The sequence below is a fragment of the Marmota flaviventris genome, chromosome 2 (assembly GCF_047511675.1).
Source record: "Marmota flaviventris isolate mMarFla1 chromosome 2, mMarFla1.hap1, whole genome shotgun sequence".
Taxonomy (NCBI): Eukaryota; Metazoa; Chordata; class Mammalia; order Rodentia; family Sciuridae; genus Marmota; species Marmota flaviventris.
In genome coordinates this window covers 101,526,153-101,544,280 of record NC_092499.1, presented here as the reverse complement: position 1 = coordinate 101,544,280, position 18,128 = coordinate 101,526,153, and the positions used below count along the sequence as shown (strand labels likewise).

General features: G+C 33.9%; 1 protein-coding gene across 2 annotated transcripts in view; it reads right to left on the bottom strand.

Annotated features, from left to right (window-relative positions):
* Window positions 1-18,128, bottom strand: part of Unc13c (unc-13 homolog C) — a 562,417-nt gene that overhangs the window by 303,590 nt on the left and 240,699 nt on the right. For both annotated transcript variants that reach the window (XM_027925904.2, XM_071607322.1), the window contains one exon: window positions 16,669-16,832. In XM_027925904.2, coding sequence (XP_027781705.2) covers window positions 16,669-16,832 — 164 coding nt within the window. The remainder of the gene's footprint in view (window positions 1-16,668; window positions 16,833-18,128) is intronic.

Here is an 18,128-nt window from a genome sequence, read left to right as displayed (position 1 = left end):
ATGTTCAATTCTGTTACTTCTCTCAAGGAAACCTGTTTCATTTGAACTATAACAAAGATTTGGAAATTGAAAGCAGAGCTTATGATAAAAGCAGAAAATATAGATAAAATATTCATGGAGAAAAGAAATTTTCAGTATATAATCTGATCCTATTTTGCTCTCATATCTTAGTAATTTATCCTCCACCTAGCCATCTCTCATTTTAATTACTGAAAAGCAACACCGAATGTAAATACACAAGTAAGTGGATAGTACTCCTAAAAACTATGGTTCATGGAACTCAGTCAAGTTATCTTGCCATCCAATTTTTCCTGATACCAGCTAATTAAAATTAAAACATTAAACATGGATCTTTGGGAGGCAGAAATAATACTTATACCACAAAAATACATGACATGTAATTTAACCCTGGATTGAGATCATTAATGATTGCTTACCTTCTTAATATAAATGATATAGAATGTAATTTCATTATATACTGAACTTAAATAAATATTTAAGATTATCACAATAATATAAAATTATTTTTGAGAAGAAAATCTAAAACTCTAGGCCTATGCCATCGTATTTCATATTTTTTCAATAAATCATGTTATTAAAATTGTTAGACTTAAATCATGGTTGTGTAATATGCAATGCTTAAATACAATGGTATGGAAGATTGTGAAAGGAAAATGCCAAAGGAAGAGAGATACAGAGAAAAAAGGGATATAACAACATCAAAGGTAACTGTCAAACTGTTAAGATACACAAAGGGTGGTATTAATTAACCAGAACCTGCAGGGTTTCCTCATGTTGGTTAAGACAAATTTTCTGTAAGTGTTAATAGGTCACTTTTGTAAGCTGACAGATAAAATTGTATGTATTATCATGCACAACATGATATTTTGAAGCATAAATAAATTCATGATGAAAGTACCCTAAGAAATTATGATTTTGGTGTTCCAGAGCAATGTTTTACAACTAAAACGGGAGGGTTAACAAATAATTTATAGGTTACATATGAAAATTTGTGGATGATAGACTGCCTGGTAAACGTATGCAATGTTACTTAGTTGAACACAATCTCTGCTATGCACTTATTATTACTGTTAATGTATACTATCAATAGAAAAATTGAGAAAACAATGAAGCCAAACTTTGGTTTACAAGTTAAAGTTTTCTTAAAAAAAAACTTTGATTTAGAAGCAGTTATGATTTTTTCTTATTAAAATTGATTAAAATTAGAATTTTTTTCTAGAGGTTTGCAACAGTTTTAGTGTTTACCTTAGTCTTCACAGAGGGTATTAGTATTAGAGAATGAATCGTGAAATTGTCTGTGAAATTGGTGTATAGAAGGATTGAGATGAGTAGGCATTGGAAGCAGAAAAACAATTTAGGAAGTAAAGTGAAAATTGACACTCCTGCTTTGCTTCCAACATAGATAAACTCTTCTCATAAAGAAGGGTGGCGGGGAGCAAAAAATTTATAGCTCGAGATGATCCAAATGTCATAGAACTATGGTGTTTACTTCCGATCTCCAAAAACCTTGAATAGACTTTCCTTATAAAATAGTTTTAAACTTCATTTTAATCATGTTATAAATGAAGATCTATTATGATCTCAAAATGTGAAAAGCAGGTGGGAAAGTTGCTGTTTTCCAAGGAACAGCATGAAAACACCATGCTAAATAAACTACCACAGGAATTACAGGTTTTTTTTTCTTTAAATACTTGGTTGGTTTTGCTTGTTGCTGTTGTTATTTTTAATATTATTGTCATCATAACTTTTATTGTTGTTTCTGAAGTCTGACAGTCTTTCCTGTATTTGTTGTAATTAAACATATTCTTTCCTTTCCTAACTTGCTTCCCCCAAGATCTTAAAGCTAGTAGAGTGCTCAAGGAATAAAGCTGAGGCAATATCAAGTTAAGAACCATTTCTTCTAACCACTAAGTAAACCTTCTTAAATTTATACTCCTCCTTAAATTTATACTCCTCCTTGTCTTCTATTTTTTTTAAATTTAAATTTACTTAAATAAGTTTTAAGATTTTGCATATTGGTAGTATGCCATGTGATATTTAGATACACATATACAGTGTGTAATGTATAAGTCAGATTAAACATATCATAGTCCACAAACATGTATTATTTCTTTATGGTAAAAATATTAAAAATCTTCTAGCTTTCTGAAATAAACAGTAGATTATTATTTTAGCCATCCTATTGCACAACAGCACACAGAAACTTTCTATTCCCACCTAACAGCACCTACAGATCAACCTCTCCCCATCCCTCCTTCCTCACTCTGCCCAGCCTCTAGTAACCACCATTCTTTCAATGTTTATGAAGTCAACATGTTTATTTACTATATTCATAGGAGATTATGTGGCATTTGTCTTTCTGTGGCTGGTTTATTTCCATCCATGTTGTCACAAATGACAGGTTTTCACCAATTTTTAAACAACTGAGCAGTAAGTAATCCAATGGGGTACAAGTACATTTCCTTGACTCACTCTTCCATTGTTGTACAAAGCTTGTTTCCCATTTGTTCAGCTATCATGATTAGTACTCCAACCAACTCCAACAAAAGGGAGTGTGGATATCCCTAGAGCAGACATTTCATTTCTTTTGGTTACATATATGTAGTAGTGGGATTGCTGGATCATATGTGACAATATTTTTAATTTTTTTGAGGAACCTCTACACTATTTTTCATAGTGGCTATGCTAATTTGCATTACTTCTTTACTTTCAATCAACAAATTAAATTTATATATATGTATATTTATGGTGATATATATATGTATATATATTCACACATTATAGAATGATTGATTCAAGATATGTTCACTGCTTTACACATGTATCATTTCTATGTGATGAGAATACTTAAAATTACTCTTTTAGCTATTTTCAAGAACACAATACATTGTTATTCACTATAGTTGTACCATAGATCTCTTGAATACATTCCTGTGATCTAACTGAAATTTTGTATCCTCTGGTCAACTTCTTCACAACCCTCCCATTCCCAGTAGCTTCTTATAACCACAATTGTATTCTCCACTTTCATGAGTTTGACTTTTTGAGAGTTCACAAATGAATGAGATCATGCAGTATTTGTCTTACTCTGTGTGGATTCTTTCATTTAATACAGTCTCTTCCAGGGTCAACTGTATTGTCATTAACGACAGGATTTTTTTCTTTTTTAAAGGGTTAGTAATATTACATTTTAAATATATACCATATTTTCTTCATCTGTTGATGGACACAGGTTGACTCTTTATCTTGATCATTTTGAATAATGCAGTAATTAACATGGGAATACAGACATCTTTTCAGCAAACTCATTTCCTCTCCTTTGAATCAATTCCCTCTCTTTTCAAGATTGCATATTATGAATGTACCTGCTTTTCTGAAATAGTTTGGCCATGCTTTATTGTTCTTGTATCCAGTGCATATTTAGTACAGAGATTTCCTATACCCAGGAATTGAATAATTTTTTTCTTAATGAAAACAAAGCAACATAAGCCAAAGGTATTTATCTAGAGTTAAATAGTACAGGACATACGCTTGGTTACCTTGAATATGACAGAATATTACCACATCCAATTACTTTGTGAATATTTGGCCAAAGTACATAGCAGGTAATGCTATAACAATGATGACTACTTGAAGGTTAATAGTATTCTACTTTACATCAGTATGCTGAGAGCAGTACTTTAAATTTTCCAGAGCATTAGGCTTGTATTTGTCTTAGAGAACTGACAGAAATATTTTACTTTCTGATTAAAATATAATTGAGGTGTTTTCAGGGATATGATGGGTGGTGGCAAGCTGCACAGGTCATCCATCTAAACCTCCCATGGAAACTTCCAAGAAAAGCAAATATGATGTAAAATCACTACACCTTTGGAAATAAAGGCTACCAATCAAAAGATTTCTTGGTACCTGGAAGGACTTTTCCCTAATTTTAGAGCAGCTGGCTAGACTGAGAAATATCCAGTGGCTAACTAGTGTATAAAATTCTAAAACATTTACCAGAAAAGAGAAATGGGAGGATATTTCTAGGAACCATTCACTGTAGGCCTCTACATTGGAGGTATGTGGCCAAGGCTGATGCCCAGCAAGGCTGCCAATCAATTCCTATTCCAAAGTAATGGCCTCCAGAGGCAGTAAAGCTATTTTTCATTTCCCACACCTTCTCATTCTGTATCCATTAGAGAGTATACAATTCCCAAAGTTGCAATGCAGCTTATGCAATGGGGGAATGGGCAATGGAATATGGAACTAGTTAGTGGAAAGGACTGGAAGAACACTGGGAACAGTGTACCCTGTGGATTATATTATTACTGTTTATGTTCTACAAGAAAAAACTCAAGATTGTTTACATTGTTCCCTCTACTGTAAGTCCTCTAAGTATGAGATAACCTACTCAAAAGGAACAGGTGAATGAATATCTTTCCCCAGTCTAAAGGAGAGCTTCATTTGAATAAGGATACAGCAAAGAGTGGAAAATGTTTAGGGGTTTGTCTTTTCATTTTAAGGTTGAAGGTAGATGCTGACAACCCTTGGATGGTCAGCAAATATGGATTCAAAGGTACCCTGCAAGTTGCCAAAATAAGCAAATATAAACATTTTTGTGTTATTAGCTCAAAACACATACACATGCATGTGCACAGCACATACAATACAGCAAAAACAATACCTAACAGGAAATACTACTAACTTAAATGGTCATGTTGTTATTGCTGGATGGATATATAAATTTTTGTGGTATAGAGTGCAAGTAACAGAAACAGTATGGTACTGGCATCAAAACAGACATGAGAATCAGTAGAACAGAATAGAAGACAGAGACAAATCCACATAGATATATCATCTGATACTCAACAAAGATGACAAAAACACACTTTGTTGAACACAGCCTGGGAAAACTGACACCATATATAGAAAAAGGAAACTAGATCCCTGCCTTTTACCCTGCACAAAAGTAAACTCAAAGTGGATCAAAGACTTAGTAATTAAACCAAAAACTTTGCAACTGCTAGAAGAAAACAGGCTCACCATGTGTGGTGGTGCATGCATGTATTCCCAGCAGCTTGGAGGCTGAGGCAGGAGAATTGTGAGCTCAAAGCCAGCCTCAGCAAAAGTGAGGTGCTAAGCAACTCAGAGACAACCTGTCTTTAAATAAAATACAAAATAGGGCTGGGAATGTGTGGCTCAGTGGTCAAGTGCCCCTGAGTTCAATCCTTGGCAACCCCCCTCCCAAAAAAGGAAACAGGCTAAACACTTCTACATATTAGCCTAGGCACCAACTTCCTAACAAGAATTTTAAAGCATAAAACATAAAAGCAAGATCAATAAGTGGGACAGCATCAAATTTAAAAAATCTCTTGTACAGAAAAGGAAATAATTAAAAGCACGAAGAAGTGCTACAGAATGGGAAAAGATCTTTGCTACCAAAAGCATCTGTTTAATAAGTGGGAAAATGAACTAAACAGATACTTCTCAAAAGAAGAAATATAAATGGACAACAAATGTATGAAAAAAATATTCATCATCTCCAGAAATCAGGGAAATGCAGATCAAAACTACATTTAGATCTCATCACACTCTAGTCAGAATGGCAATTATCAAGAATACAAATAAAAATGAGTTGGTGAGGATGTGGGGATAAAGGTGGAACTGAAAATTAGTTCAACCACTTCTGGAAAATGGATATTCCTCAAAAAATTGGGAATGGAACCAACTCCTAGCTATCCCACTCCTCTACATTTATTCAAAACTAAAGTCAGCATATTATAGTGAAATAGCCACATTTGTGTTTATGTGAGGGCAATTCACAATAGCCAAGTGATGGAGATAGCTCAGATGCCCAACATCAGATGAATGGATAAACAAAATATGGTATACAACACAATGGAGATTTATTCAGCCATTAAAAAGAATGAAATTATGGCATTTTCCAGTAAATGAATGGAACTGGAGAACATCATGCTAAGTGAAATAAACCAGACTTGGAAAGCCAAGGATTGAATGTCATCTCTCATATTTGGAAGCAAGACCAAAATAAGAAAATGGTGCAGGGGAGGAAGTCCAAGAAAATAGAAAGGATATCAGTGGAGAAGAGGAAAGGGACTGAAAGAGAGGGAAGAGGGACAGGAAAGAGAACGTAATGAAATTAACCAAATTATGGTGAATTTCACCTTTATATGTATATATAGAGAGAGCATTAATTTTAAAAACTGTAAATAAATAGAAGGAAGATCAGTAGAGAAATGCGAGTGGGGGAGGTAGGCAGGGGAGGAATGGGGAAGCACTGGCAACTGAAGTGGAACAAACTATATTCCATGCTTAAGTGATTCTGTCAAAAGGAATTCCAACATGTGTATAGCTATAATGTGCTAATAAAAATATTAAAAATGTGCACTATGCTATTAGCATGTTTTATTATCCTAATCAGAAAATACAAAATAAGTATTTTAAGTTTGCTAAATCAACTTTTGACCTATTACTGATTTTGCCTGTTGTTTATTATTGTTGCTAAAACCTTCTGTAAACTTAGGTACTAATGAATCAAAGATAATTCAACTATATTAAATTCTTGTTTGAGTAACTGAAGTAAAAATTCCTTTACATGTATGTTAGTTAAGATTTCTGTTGCTCTGACAAAATACCTGAGAAAAACAACCTATAGGAGCAAAGGTTTATTTTGGCTCACCATTTCAGAGGTTTCAGTCAATGACTGCTTGACCCTGTTGCTTTGGTCCTGCGGTAAGGCAGAATATCATGGTGGAAGCATTTGGCAAAGCAAAAGCTCCTCACCTCTTGGCAGCCAGGAAACATAGACAGAGAGAGGAGTGGACAGACTCTAATATCTCCTTCAAGGGCTTTCTATCAGTTACCTATTTCCTTCCATCAGGCTCACTTACTATAAAGTTCTACCACCTCATAATAGCACCACAGGGTTGCCGCTAAGCAAGACTTCCACACATGGCTTTTGGGACCTTTTAAGATGCCAAACTATAACAATATATTTTCCATTTTTAATGAAAACTATACAACCTTTAAAGTGTATAATGCAGAATTATATAGCCTGTAGAGATACTTTAAAGTATAATTTAAAAAGAGTTTTGTCAACTTGAATCTAATGTATGAAATATGATATGTCAAGAGCTTTGTAATGTTTTGAACAACCGATAAAAAAAAGAAAAGAAAAAAAAAATAAAAAGAGTTTTGTGGAAAAAGGCAAACAAATCATCCATAAAATAATTCATTTTTTTCATAGACCTTAGTAATTTTGAGTTAATATATCCTCCAAATATTATAAAATTTTTGAAAAGTAAACGCCAGTTTAATTTTGAAAATGAAAACATATCAGGAATATATTTTAAAGATACTAACAGGATAATACATTTCACCATACTAACAGGATAATCTTTGTATGTAAATTCCTAAGACAAAATATAGCTATGAGAATGGTGAAGATGTGCCAGGGGCAGTGGCACACACCTATCGTCTCAAAAACTCAGGAGGCTGAGGCAGGAAAATAGCAAGTTCAAGAACCCCTTAACAACTTAGTGAGACCTGTCTCAAAATGTAAAAATAAGGGTTTCGGACATAGCTCATCTGTAGAGCAACCCTAAGTTCTATCCCAGAACCAATAAACAGAGGAAGAGAGGGAGGGAGGGAGGAAGGAGAGAGAGAGAGAGAGAGAGAGAGAGAGAGAGAGAGAGAGAGAGAGAGAGAATGGTGAAGATATGAAAATCAAGGCCAAAAAGAAAACTCAATATTTCACTTACTGCTAACTTTCTTCTCATTAAATGTTTACATTGATTTCAATATTGATTTAACAATATCATTTTATTTTTCCTTGGTGCTGATTAAATAGCAAAATACCTTTGTTACTTTGTAAAAGAAAAAAAAACTAAATAGATCAAAATCCTCCAAAATTTGGTTCAAACTATGTTGAGCATATTCAGTATACCTAAAGATCACAAACATGATACTTAAGAGGTAGCTGCTATCTCTTGGAATTTAATACGAAAATGTTCTTGGAAATAGCAAGCAATTTGAGATTTAAAATCCTTATAAACTCTCCCATGTTATCAATTTCTGAGTATAGATAACATGTTGGATGTGTCCAGCTATATGTATCACTTCTTACTATCACTAACAATTGTGTTGTAATCTGGGGTTTGAAAGGATAATAAAAAAGCACTGGACAAGGGGAATCAGCCAGAGGCAATCCTTGCTTTTTATAGAGCTCTCAGTTAAGGGGTTTCTACACAGTATGCAATTTGGCAGAATCTTTACTTCTGAGTTTATAAGTGTACTCTCTTTATGTGCAGTGATAGCCAAGGCAAACTTCTTCCTTCTAATCATTAAAAATAATTTGCTTTTAAAGGCTACAGTTCCAATATTTAAAGTATTTTAAAGGTGGGAACTGGATTAAAGGTACAATCAGCAATTTAAAACTACCAAGTAGATCTCTGATGCAAACCGTCCCTTTGAAAAGTACCCCTTCAAAAAATCTAGGTCAAAAAGTTACTACAGCAATCACTGGAAATGTTTAACATTCTCCCCTCAAGACAAGATTAAAAACAGTGGATTAATAATGCTAAGAGCACTTGACTTTACTTTTGCAAGTGAATGGGGTTAGTGTCAAAACAATTTAACAAATGGAATTTCAGTTTCATTGGAAAAGCTAGAATAACAAAGCCCCACAAATAATGCTTAAATTGTGAACAATGAAGCATGGTAGTGGCATAAAAACAAACACAACAATGGAACAGACAGAAACTTCACAGATAAATCTGCACATTTATAGCTAACTGATTTTCCACAAAAGTGCCCAAAACACACAATTGCAGAAAGATAGTCTTTTCAATAAATGTACTAGAAAAACTGGAAATCCACATGAAAAACAATAAACTTAGACCCTTATCTCACACTACATCCAAAATCAAATGGTTTAATGACTTAATTAAGACCCTAAACTATGAACCTACTGAAAGAAAATGCAAAGGAAAGCTCTATGACATTGGTCTGGCCAGTGATTTGTTTTGTTTTGGTTTTGGAAATGAACCTAAAAGAATAGGCAACAAAAACAAGACACACAAATGACAAACAGACATTTGGTATTGAATAAATGCTTAATACCACTAATCTGTCAAGAAAATGAAAATTAAAACCACTATGAGATATCACCTCATACATGTTAGAATGGTTATTATTGAAAAGACAAACATGACAAGTGTAGAGGATACGGAGAAAAGGCAACCTTTGCAGGCTGTTGTGTAAATTATTGAGGCCATTATGGAAAATAGTATAGGAGATCCTCAAAAATGGAATTACCAATAAGATCCGCCAATCCCAGTATTAACTATATACATAGAGACATCCACCCTCCCATGTTTGTTGAAGAGCTATTCACAATAGCCAAGATATGAAATCAACCTATGCATTCATAAAGAGATCAAAAATTAAAAGTTCAAGAAAAATATGGCACATATATACAATGGAATGGTACTCAGCCAAAAAATAGAATCCCCCATCATTTGTGACAACATGTTAAACCTGGAGGGCATGATGTTAAGTGAAATAAGGCAGACATAGAAAGATAAATGCCACATGATCTCACTTATGTGAGATTCTTCTAAGGAAGTTGATCATGAATCACTAAGAGAAGAATGGAAGGGTGGCTGGTGTCCAGAATGGTTGGTGAGGGTAGGGTATTGGGGAGATGTTGGTTAAAGGAGATAAAATTTTAGTTAGAAGGAAAAATTTCAAGAAATCTATCACACAACATGAAGATTATGTACAAATTATTCTTAAAAGATGTAAACTGTTCTTATTATAAAAATGAAAATTATTTGAGGTAATGTATGTATTAAGTAGCTAAATTTAGTTGTTCCTCAATGTATATATACTTCAAAACATCATGTTGTACACTACACTACAAATACACACAATTTTATTTGTCAATTAAAAATATAATAAAAAAATGAAAATTATAATTGCTGGGGTATTTTAAGCTGAAGCAACCACTAAAATGTTTATTGACCATTAAATCTCAAAAAAATATTGGTAAATATTGGGAATTCATATGCATATCAAGCTATATATTTGGATTTACCTCAGTTGCTATTGTTTGATAGGCATCATGGTAGGAAAAAAATAATTATTTAACTTACATGCCTGCTGTAGAAATTTGCTCATAATCATACTAACTTGCAGATTTTAAGAGATAGACATGCTTTTGTTTCAAAGATTTAAAAAATCAATTATTTTTAATGAATAAAAGAGCAAAATGATTGAAAAAAAGTAATGAGAAGATAATTATTCTTAGATCTACGAAAGAGATTTCAGTGAAAAAAAAAAGATGAAAGGGAAGAGTAACTGCATTCCTGATATTAAAAATACTCTAAAAAAAATGCTCCCCCAAATTCAGATCACTGTGTATTTCAGTAACAAATAAATGTTTTATTCATTCTTGTCATTAAAGAGGGACTTGGAGATTTAAGGATCACTTTCCTTAGGCCCAAGCATAACAGCTTCTCATAGATGCTATGGATTGCTGGAGCTCAATTATGGAGACTGACTGCAGAGAGCAGGGGTGTGGAACATGAAAAGAACAGAAAGCATCTGTTTTTTAGTGAGACCTCAGGTTGCCCTTCCAATTTCTCTCACACCTCTCCTCCTCTGTGTCTGGCTGGGGTCCAGCCATTTCTATGCTTATAAAATAATCCCCAAATATATATTACACTGTCTTATTAATATTTAATTTTTTCTTCCTCTTCCCTCTAAATTAGGAACCAATTGGAAGCAAGAACTGTCCTTTATTGCTATATTATGAATTTTTGTGTCCCCACAAAATTACCAAATTGAAAGTTTACCCTGAAGTTGATAGTAATGGGGGAGGGCCTATGGGAAGCGAATAGGTTCTGAAGGTGGAATTCTCAGGATTGAGATTTGAGAGCCCTTATAAAAGAGGCCCCATAGATTTCTCACCCTGTCAGCTATATGAGGGCACAGTAAAAAGATAGCTGTCTATGAACCAGGAAAAGGTCCCTCACCAGCTACTAAATCTGTAGGCACTTTGATTTTGGGTTCCCTTGCTTCTGTAACAAGAGAAATAAATTTTTGTAGCTGATAAACCATCCAGTTCATTATATTTGGTTATAGCAGCATTTATAGACTAAGACTCCCTGTGTAAGTCCTCATATTTATACAGTAGAAATACCTACTTATTAAATACATTTCACCATCTAGAATGTGGGCTCAGTGGTATCTAAACTTTGACTTCCAGTTCACTGCTATATCCTCCATTCCTAGAAATGCTTGTGTACATGGCAGATCCTAAATAAATATTTCTTAAATTAATAAATAATACAATTAAACAGGACTCTCCTATGAAAGAAGAATTGTGGTTCAAGTAGCTGAACTATACTGGGTTCAAAATAAACAGTATCCCAACATTTTTGGTTCAAAGACAAATTTGTTAAGGTGGCCAGTGCCAAAGTGGTTTATTTGTTAAGCACACCAAAGTGAAAAACATTAACTTACTGCTTTTCTCTCATTTGGTATGTTAAAGGCAAGACCACTGTCTAACAGAATCTTGCATTTTGTAAGACAGTTTGAGCTTCAATTAATAAAACAATAATGACTAATTAAACACTCAATTAAAATGTATTTGTTGGATAAAAGTCACCTCTGGAAGACAAGTTAATCCTTAATGCCTGCCATAAAATTTCCTGTATGTGTTCGGAGGTAAACAGTTGGTCTATTACAATGTTATTAGTAAAATATATGCTAGCTTGAATAGATGAAAATTATCATCAACTCCCCAAATGCTCATGATGGAGACAATTTCTATGTCTAATCCCATGACACAAAATATATGAAATATCATGCTCTTTGCAAAAAGGAAACAGACTCTCATTCTTACTATCATAAATTAGCAAGTTTTTATTTTAAATGGTTGATGTCATTCACCATGTGGGTATAAACTGATCTTGATCAATCATTTGTATAAACAGGAAACTATAATCCCTACCTTTCTCATGGATGCTCCAGAGGAAAGGATACACTTTATGGAACAAATAGAACTAATAAATTGTGCCCCCAGAAAATAGTCTGTGGTGGAAGGGAAATGCATTTATAGTAAGCAGGGGCATCCTGCAGCACTGGGAAGTTGAATCTTAATCTTCGCGTTATTTACCAGCAAAATAGATTCAGCTTCCTTTCTGTGATAAGAAATACACAAGAGAAAACTGTAATAATGCACTGTCAGACACTCTATCTTAATACACACTTCCCTGTGTTTATTTCTTCTCCAAGTCCATCTTCAAAGAAACGGGAATTATGCTTTAAAAAATCAATCTCTAATAATAAAAAGATTATGAAGGTACCTGGGGATTTGACTTAGCATATGGGGTATTTAAATATGAAAAGAAACTGCAATTTGAGTTCTCTTTTTGTCTCAATGTTGTATCTAGAAAAATCCACAAGAACTAAGCATGTCTGTCCTTTCCCAGACTTGTGAGTGTCCATACTAAACAGAAAGGGCATTCTTTCCTCCTTGAAGCAGAGTCCCCCCATTTCATGTTTTTCAAAATTAAGAGGAAGTAATTCTGAGATAAGCTTGAATACTTAGTTCTACATTTTTGTTGTTGGTGATGGTTTGTTGGTTGATTTTCTGGTTTTTGTTTTTGTTTCCCCGAAGCAAGTTTTCAAAACAACAGAAAAATACTGAGTTACAGGGAAACAAATTCAAAGTTAAGAGAGGTTTATTCATAAACTTCCCTTTTCCAGTTCTGTTATTGTTGGCTAAAAATAGGTTAGGAATCAAGTTACAGTTCAGTTACAGAAGTATCACTTTTCAAGTGTGGTTAAATTGTCTGTGAAAGATGCGTTTCAACATCTATCCCCAAACTGCTAGTATTTGAACTTCTTCAGATTATTAGAAATGATCAATGTGATATGTTCCAAAACACTGAACTACAACATAAATGATAAAATGGGTACTGATATCAGCTTAATTAAACCTTTAATATCTACTTTATTTGCTCTGGGCAACTGAAGATATCTAACATCCAAAGACACAGAAGAAGAAGTTGAGATAAATATAATTCTGATAAACAATTTCTGATTCATTCAATTACCAATATGTATTGAGTTTATATTTTGCACCCAAAACTTCTTAACAGCAGAAATGAAAGTTACAACTCTTCAAGATTTCAATTGCGAATCCTTGAATAGAATTTAAATGTACCTCTAAGGTATTCTATTACATTTTCTCTCTTAAACATAGTTAGAGATAAAATCATATTAACACATGTATATAAAATGGGTGCACATACATTTTTCTGTAAAAGCACCAATTTCTGACAACTAGTGATTATCAATAAACAAAAAATAGAGACATTGCTGGTATGTTGGTAGAAATTTTAATAAAGGTGTTATCAGATTATCAAATAACAGAAAATCTTTTTCTTCTGGCAAGGTAATGGCAAACTTAGTACTATCAAAAGAAAAATTGTTCTGGACAAAGTTCATTGGGCAAGGGGAATTTTTTAAAGGACTATGGCAATAGGCAGCATCTTTTTCAAAAAATTAGCATCTCAAAGGAGGAGAGAAAGGATTCATAATTACAAGTTTTCTAAAATAAATGCTCTAAGGAAAGGGGGTCAGGGGCTCCTATGGTTAAGGCCATCTGGAATCTGCAAGGGCCAGGATAAGGAGGAGGTCAGGAGCCTAGAGGCAAAAGAAGCCTATCTAAAGCTTGGGGAAACATGGATGTCTTGATCAGCATTCAATGCTAAAATATGTAATAAATAAAATATCAACAGAAAATAAAATGTATAACCAACAAGTAGGTATAATTTACTGTTTCATAGTATCATTGAAGTGTATTTGTCAATCTATCATTAAAAAAAATACATTCTTTTTCCTTTTGTCTCTGCCTTGCTTTCACTGCTCATGTTATGAAGTCAGGCAGAGACCTGACTCTGGGGATTGAACAAATTGGGTCCAGCAACTGGACCCAATAATCCCTACCTTTCTCATGGATGCTCCAGAGGAAAGGATACACTTTATGGAACAAATAGAACTAATAAATTTCTTTTCAAAAAAGAAACAAAAAAGGTAATGGTGAAAAGCATGAAAGGAACTTTAATCAGTGCAGCTACACTGGAAGACAAGGGGACCCATGTCCTTAACCCTGTCTTGGAGGCACTGACAATGCCTTTCAAGTCTTATAGAAAGGAGACAGAAGGTAAGGATTGGGGGGTTGCATAACTAGAGGATTTTCATAGCAACAAAACAGGTGGTCTTGATCAGTGTGGTCTCTCCATTACCATCCCAACACTGGTCAGGTGAGGCTTTAATCCCAGATTAAAAAAAAAAATTGCTTACTTAGGCTTGGGGAGAGGTGGAAGTGTCCATTCATCTCAGGATATTTATCTGACAAGTCCCTTGTTCTTGGAATCCAGGGGGGTTCAAAGCAAAGGAGATAGATGCAAATGGAGGTAGAGGGGCCAGATCTTTAATTCTGCTTTTAGCTACCCACTGGATATTTATTTGCAGGAAAAAGTGAAGAGTCTAAGCCCTTGTTATACATAGACCAATGAGTGGCAATCCAAGGTCATCAGGTCAAATCCTGACACACATACACTCTCTCTCTCTCTCTCTCTCACTCTCTCTCTCTCTCTCTCTCTCTCTCACACACACACACACACACACACACACACATATGTACACATACACATCTATCTATCTATCTATCTATCTATCTATCTATCTATCTATCTTTTTTTTTTAAGAAAAAGTTTCATCAGAACACAGCCATGCCTCCTTGTTTGCTTATATTTAAGTTGTTTTGGAGTAGACTTCAGAGTAGAGCAATTGTGACAGAGACAATAGGCAGTAGAATCCACAAGTATTTACTATCTGGTCACAGAAAAATGTTTATTTTCATAGAAAAATATTTATTGCCAATCTGTTTTAGATTATTACATAGTATGATCACGGGCTTTGTCAAACCTGAGTTGACTAAATTCACCTGCAGGTGACTTAAAATCAAATAAGTATACTGAATATTTTTTATTCTTATTATTTAGTCAGATTCAGAGGCAAGAAAAAAAATGAATGAGGTCTGATTCCCTTTTCAACTATCATGTATTTACCATTTTTCTATATTAACATGACTGTGCTTCTTAGAATATAAAAAAAAACAGAAATTAAGGAATCTGACATTAGTACACAGAAATATTTTGTAATAAATTCAGCATGATATTTTCTTTTATTGGGATTCTTTCCAGATGCAGGTTGCTTTGATTGTGTTAACCTCAATTTCCTTGGACAGAACAGCTCATTTACTTTATATTGTTAATCACAGTTGAATTTTAATTGCACTCAAAATTTATACTAGGTATTCTGCTGAGTTACAGCCTTTGGCATGGGACAAACCAGATGGCAAAGTCATAGTTTCCCTTGTAGCTGCCCCATTACAAGGTAGTTTGCATGGAAAGCGAGCCCTTGTTACTGGATATGGGCAAGCTGATGGACAATGACCATCAGTCAGAGATCTAATAACAGAGTTTCCAGATTTGGACTAGAAGTTAAATTCTTCACATCTAAGAATCTGTTTATCTTACTATTTAACATCAGGGCATTCCAAAAACTGTAAAAGCACACAGTTTCTCTATCACTACTTTTTAAAAACTCATTTATTCTTAAGTTATGCTATTCAGGAATTATAAATAGTGATTAAGTGTCACAAATAATAAACTTTAAGGAGGAACACTGATTTTGGTTCTACTCACATCTCATTAAAATTAATTATATTGATTGTCTGGCTCAACATCTATTCAATTCACATGCAAGTATGACCGTGTCATCAATATAAAAGAAAAATCATCTAATATATACATATAGTTTATATATTATACATGATACATGTGCACCAAATGCATTTACAAACTTGGACCAGATCTTAGAATTTAAGCTACAAGAAGTAATGACCCAGTTCTGGATTCTGACTGAGCTCCTCAGTAAGGGTTAGGAGTCTCAAAGTCAATTCTGTTGTACTGTATTTAACTGAAGTGTTTGGCTTCTATCAGGACCCAATAGATCTTTGTCTTACTGAAATAGGGGCACTGATCTAAATCACAAAAGAAGGATTGATTACTCTAATATTTGGCATAAGACATTAAAATGTTTCTAGATATATCACTGACATTAACCTCCTGTCTAACTTTGGATACTTCAGGGCTTTAGTTTCCTCAAATATCAAATAAGGTGTTATTTCTTGAACATTAAAGTTGTCAGAAGCAACTGAAAAGATTGTTAAAACAGGTTTCTGGGCTCTACCCTCAGAATTTCTTTGATTCAGGTAGAGAATTTACATTTCGAGGTTCTGGGTGCTATGGATACCATCAAGGGACCACACTGTGAAAACAGAGCAAAGGTAGAGGAGGATGATAGAGCGTTACCGAATCCCCAATACCGTTCCAGTTATAGGAGCAGGTAGTCAGTATCAATCATTCACAATAAACTGTGACCATCTTCTTAAGCAAAGTTTTCTTTGAATTAGAAGTAAGATGAATGCTCTCTTCCTCTCTCTTTTTTTTATTTAGAATTCCACAGGGATTGCTGACCATGTAGGTATTAGATAGTACTTACGTCATGGCTTGATAAATGGATTCAATCCCGTAGCGCATGGCAAATTCATCAACTATTTCTTGGGATGCATCATCAAAAAAAACCTTCCAGGCTTCATCCCCTCTGACCTCTGGGATTTTCACTCCACCATTAGATTTCACTTCAGTTAAGTAATGGAACAGATTCTAAAAGCAAGTGGTTTTCAATTGTTCAGTGACACCTCAGAATAAGCTAGAAATATTTAACTATAACTTTCAGTAAAATACACTTGCAATGCCATCTCTTCTAATGTTTTATCAGCATCTAAAAGCAGAGAACTAGCTTAGATTTTTATTCTAACTCACTTCACTTATTATTCAAAAGATGCCTTTACTTCTGGTTAGAACTATACAGAATCAATTATTCACATGTTTTGTACATACCCAAATACTTTCAGAAGAAAATAAAAATGTTTGTATGTAAATATAGCTGCATGATAGGGCATATTTTACATTCATGGACTCTGAGTCAATTATAGTGCCCTGGAAGAATGTGATTTTGGCTACATTATTACAGAATGCAGTTACATAATGATAGCCAATGGGGCAATGAAATGAGGTTGAAAATGAATGCTTGAAAATGTAATAATGGAAAAAATATCACTATCCCCAGATTCTTTTTGCTTCTAACAATTTGGGAACTGCTGTATGGATGCAGTGTGAATCAACTGAAAAAACTTCTCTTAGATTTCAGTTCTTTCTGGTCCTTGAACCACCAGAAAAGATTCTAAAAAGTTAAGCATAATGCTGTTTCTCTAAACCCAAATATTCTCTACCTATAACGTAAGTCCAGACTCCTCCCATCATGCTAGTTCAAGGGATTTCTTTTTATTGGTCTGAAAAGTAAATGACTCTTCTTGAAGGAAAGAGATCACTAATGGATTGTAGTAAAGAAGTTTAGGCCCTATGGCTGATTACTGTATAATAGGTAAATGACTTAAAGGCAGTTTCTCATTTTTACTTTAGTAAAATTGGGTGCAAATGCTTATATGTATTGACTATTTAAAGGTACAAATTTTCATAGATATATTTAGGAAATATAATGCACAAAAAAATCAAAGCAGTTTTTCAATTTCAAACTTTTTTTTTGTCACTGGAAGAGTACTTGATTGTTTTGAGTATGTGAAATGATATATTCCTCAGTTTTACCTTACCTTTTTTGATATTTAGGACAAGCATCATTTGCATCTAAGAAAGTCTTCAGTGTCACCACAATCTACTCTAATGCAAAGCATATAATAGAAGCCCAAAGTTACTGGCCTATTTATTTGTACAGAGGCACACAGGAAACTTGTGAGTTGGCCCTTTAAAAATATCTGTCTCATGAGCTTGTTCTGAATCCTTGTTAGAAGAAAAGTTCTTCGGGGTCAGTACCTGGGATTTATAACACGTCATATCACCTGTTATAGTACAGAGTCATAACTAGGAACTACTCTACAAATA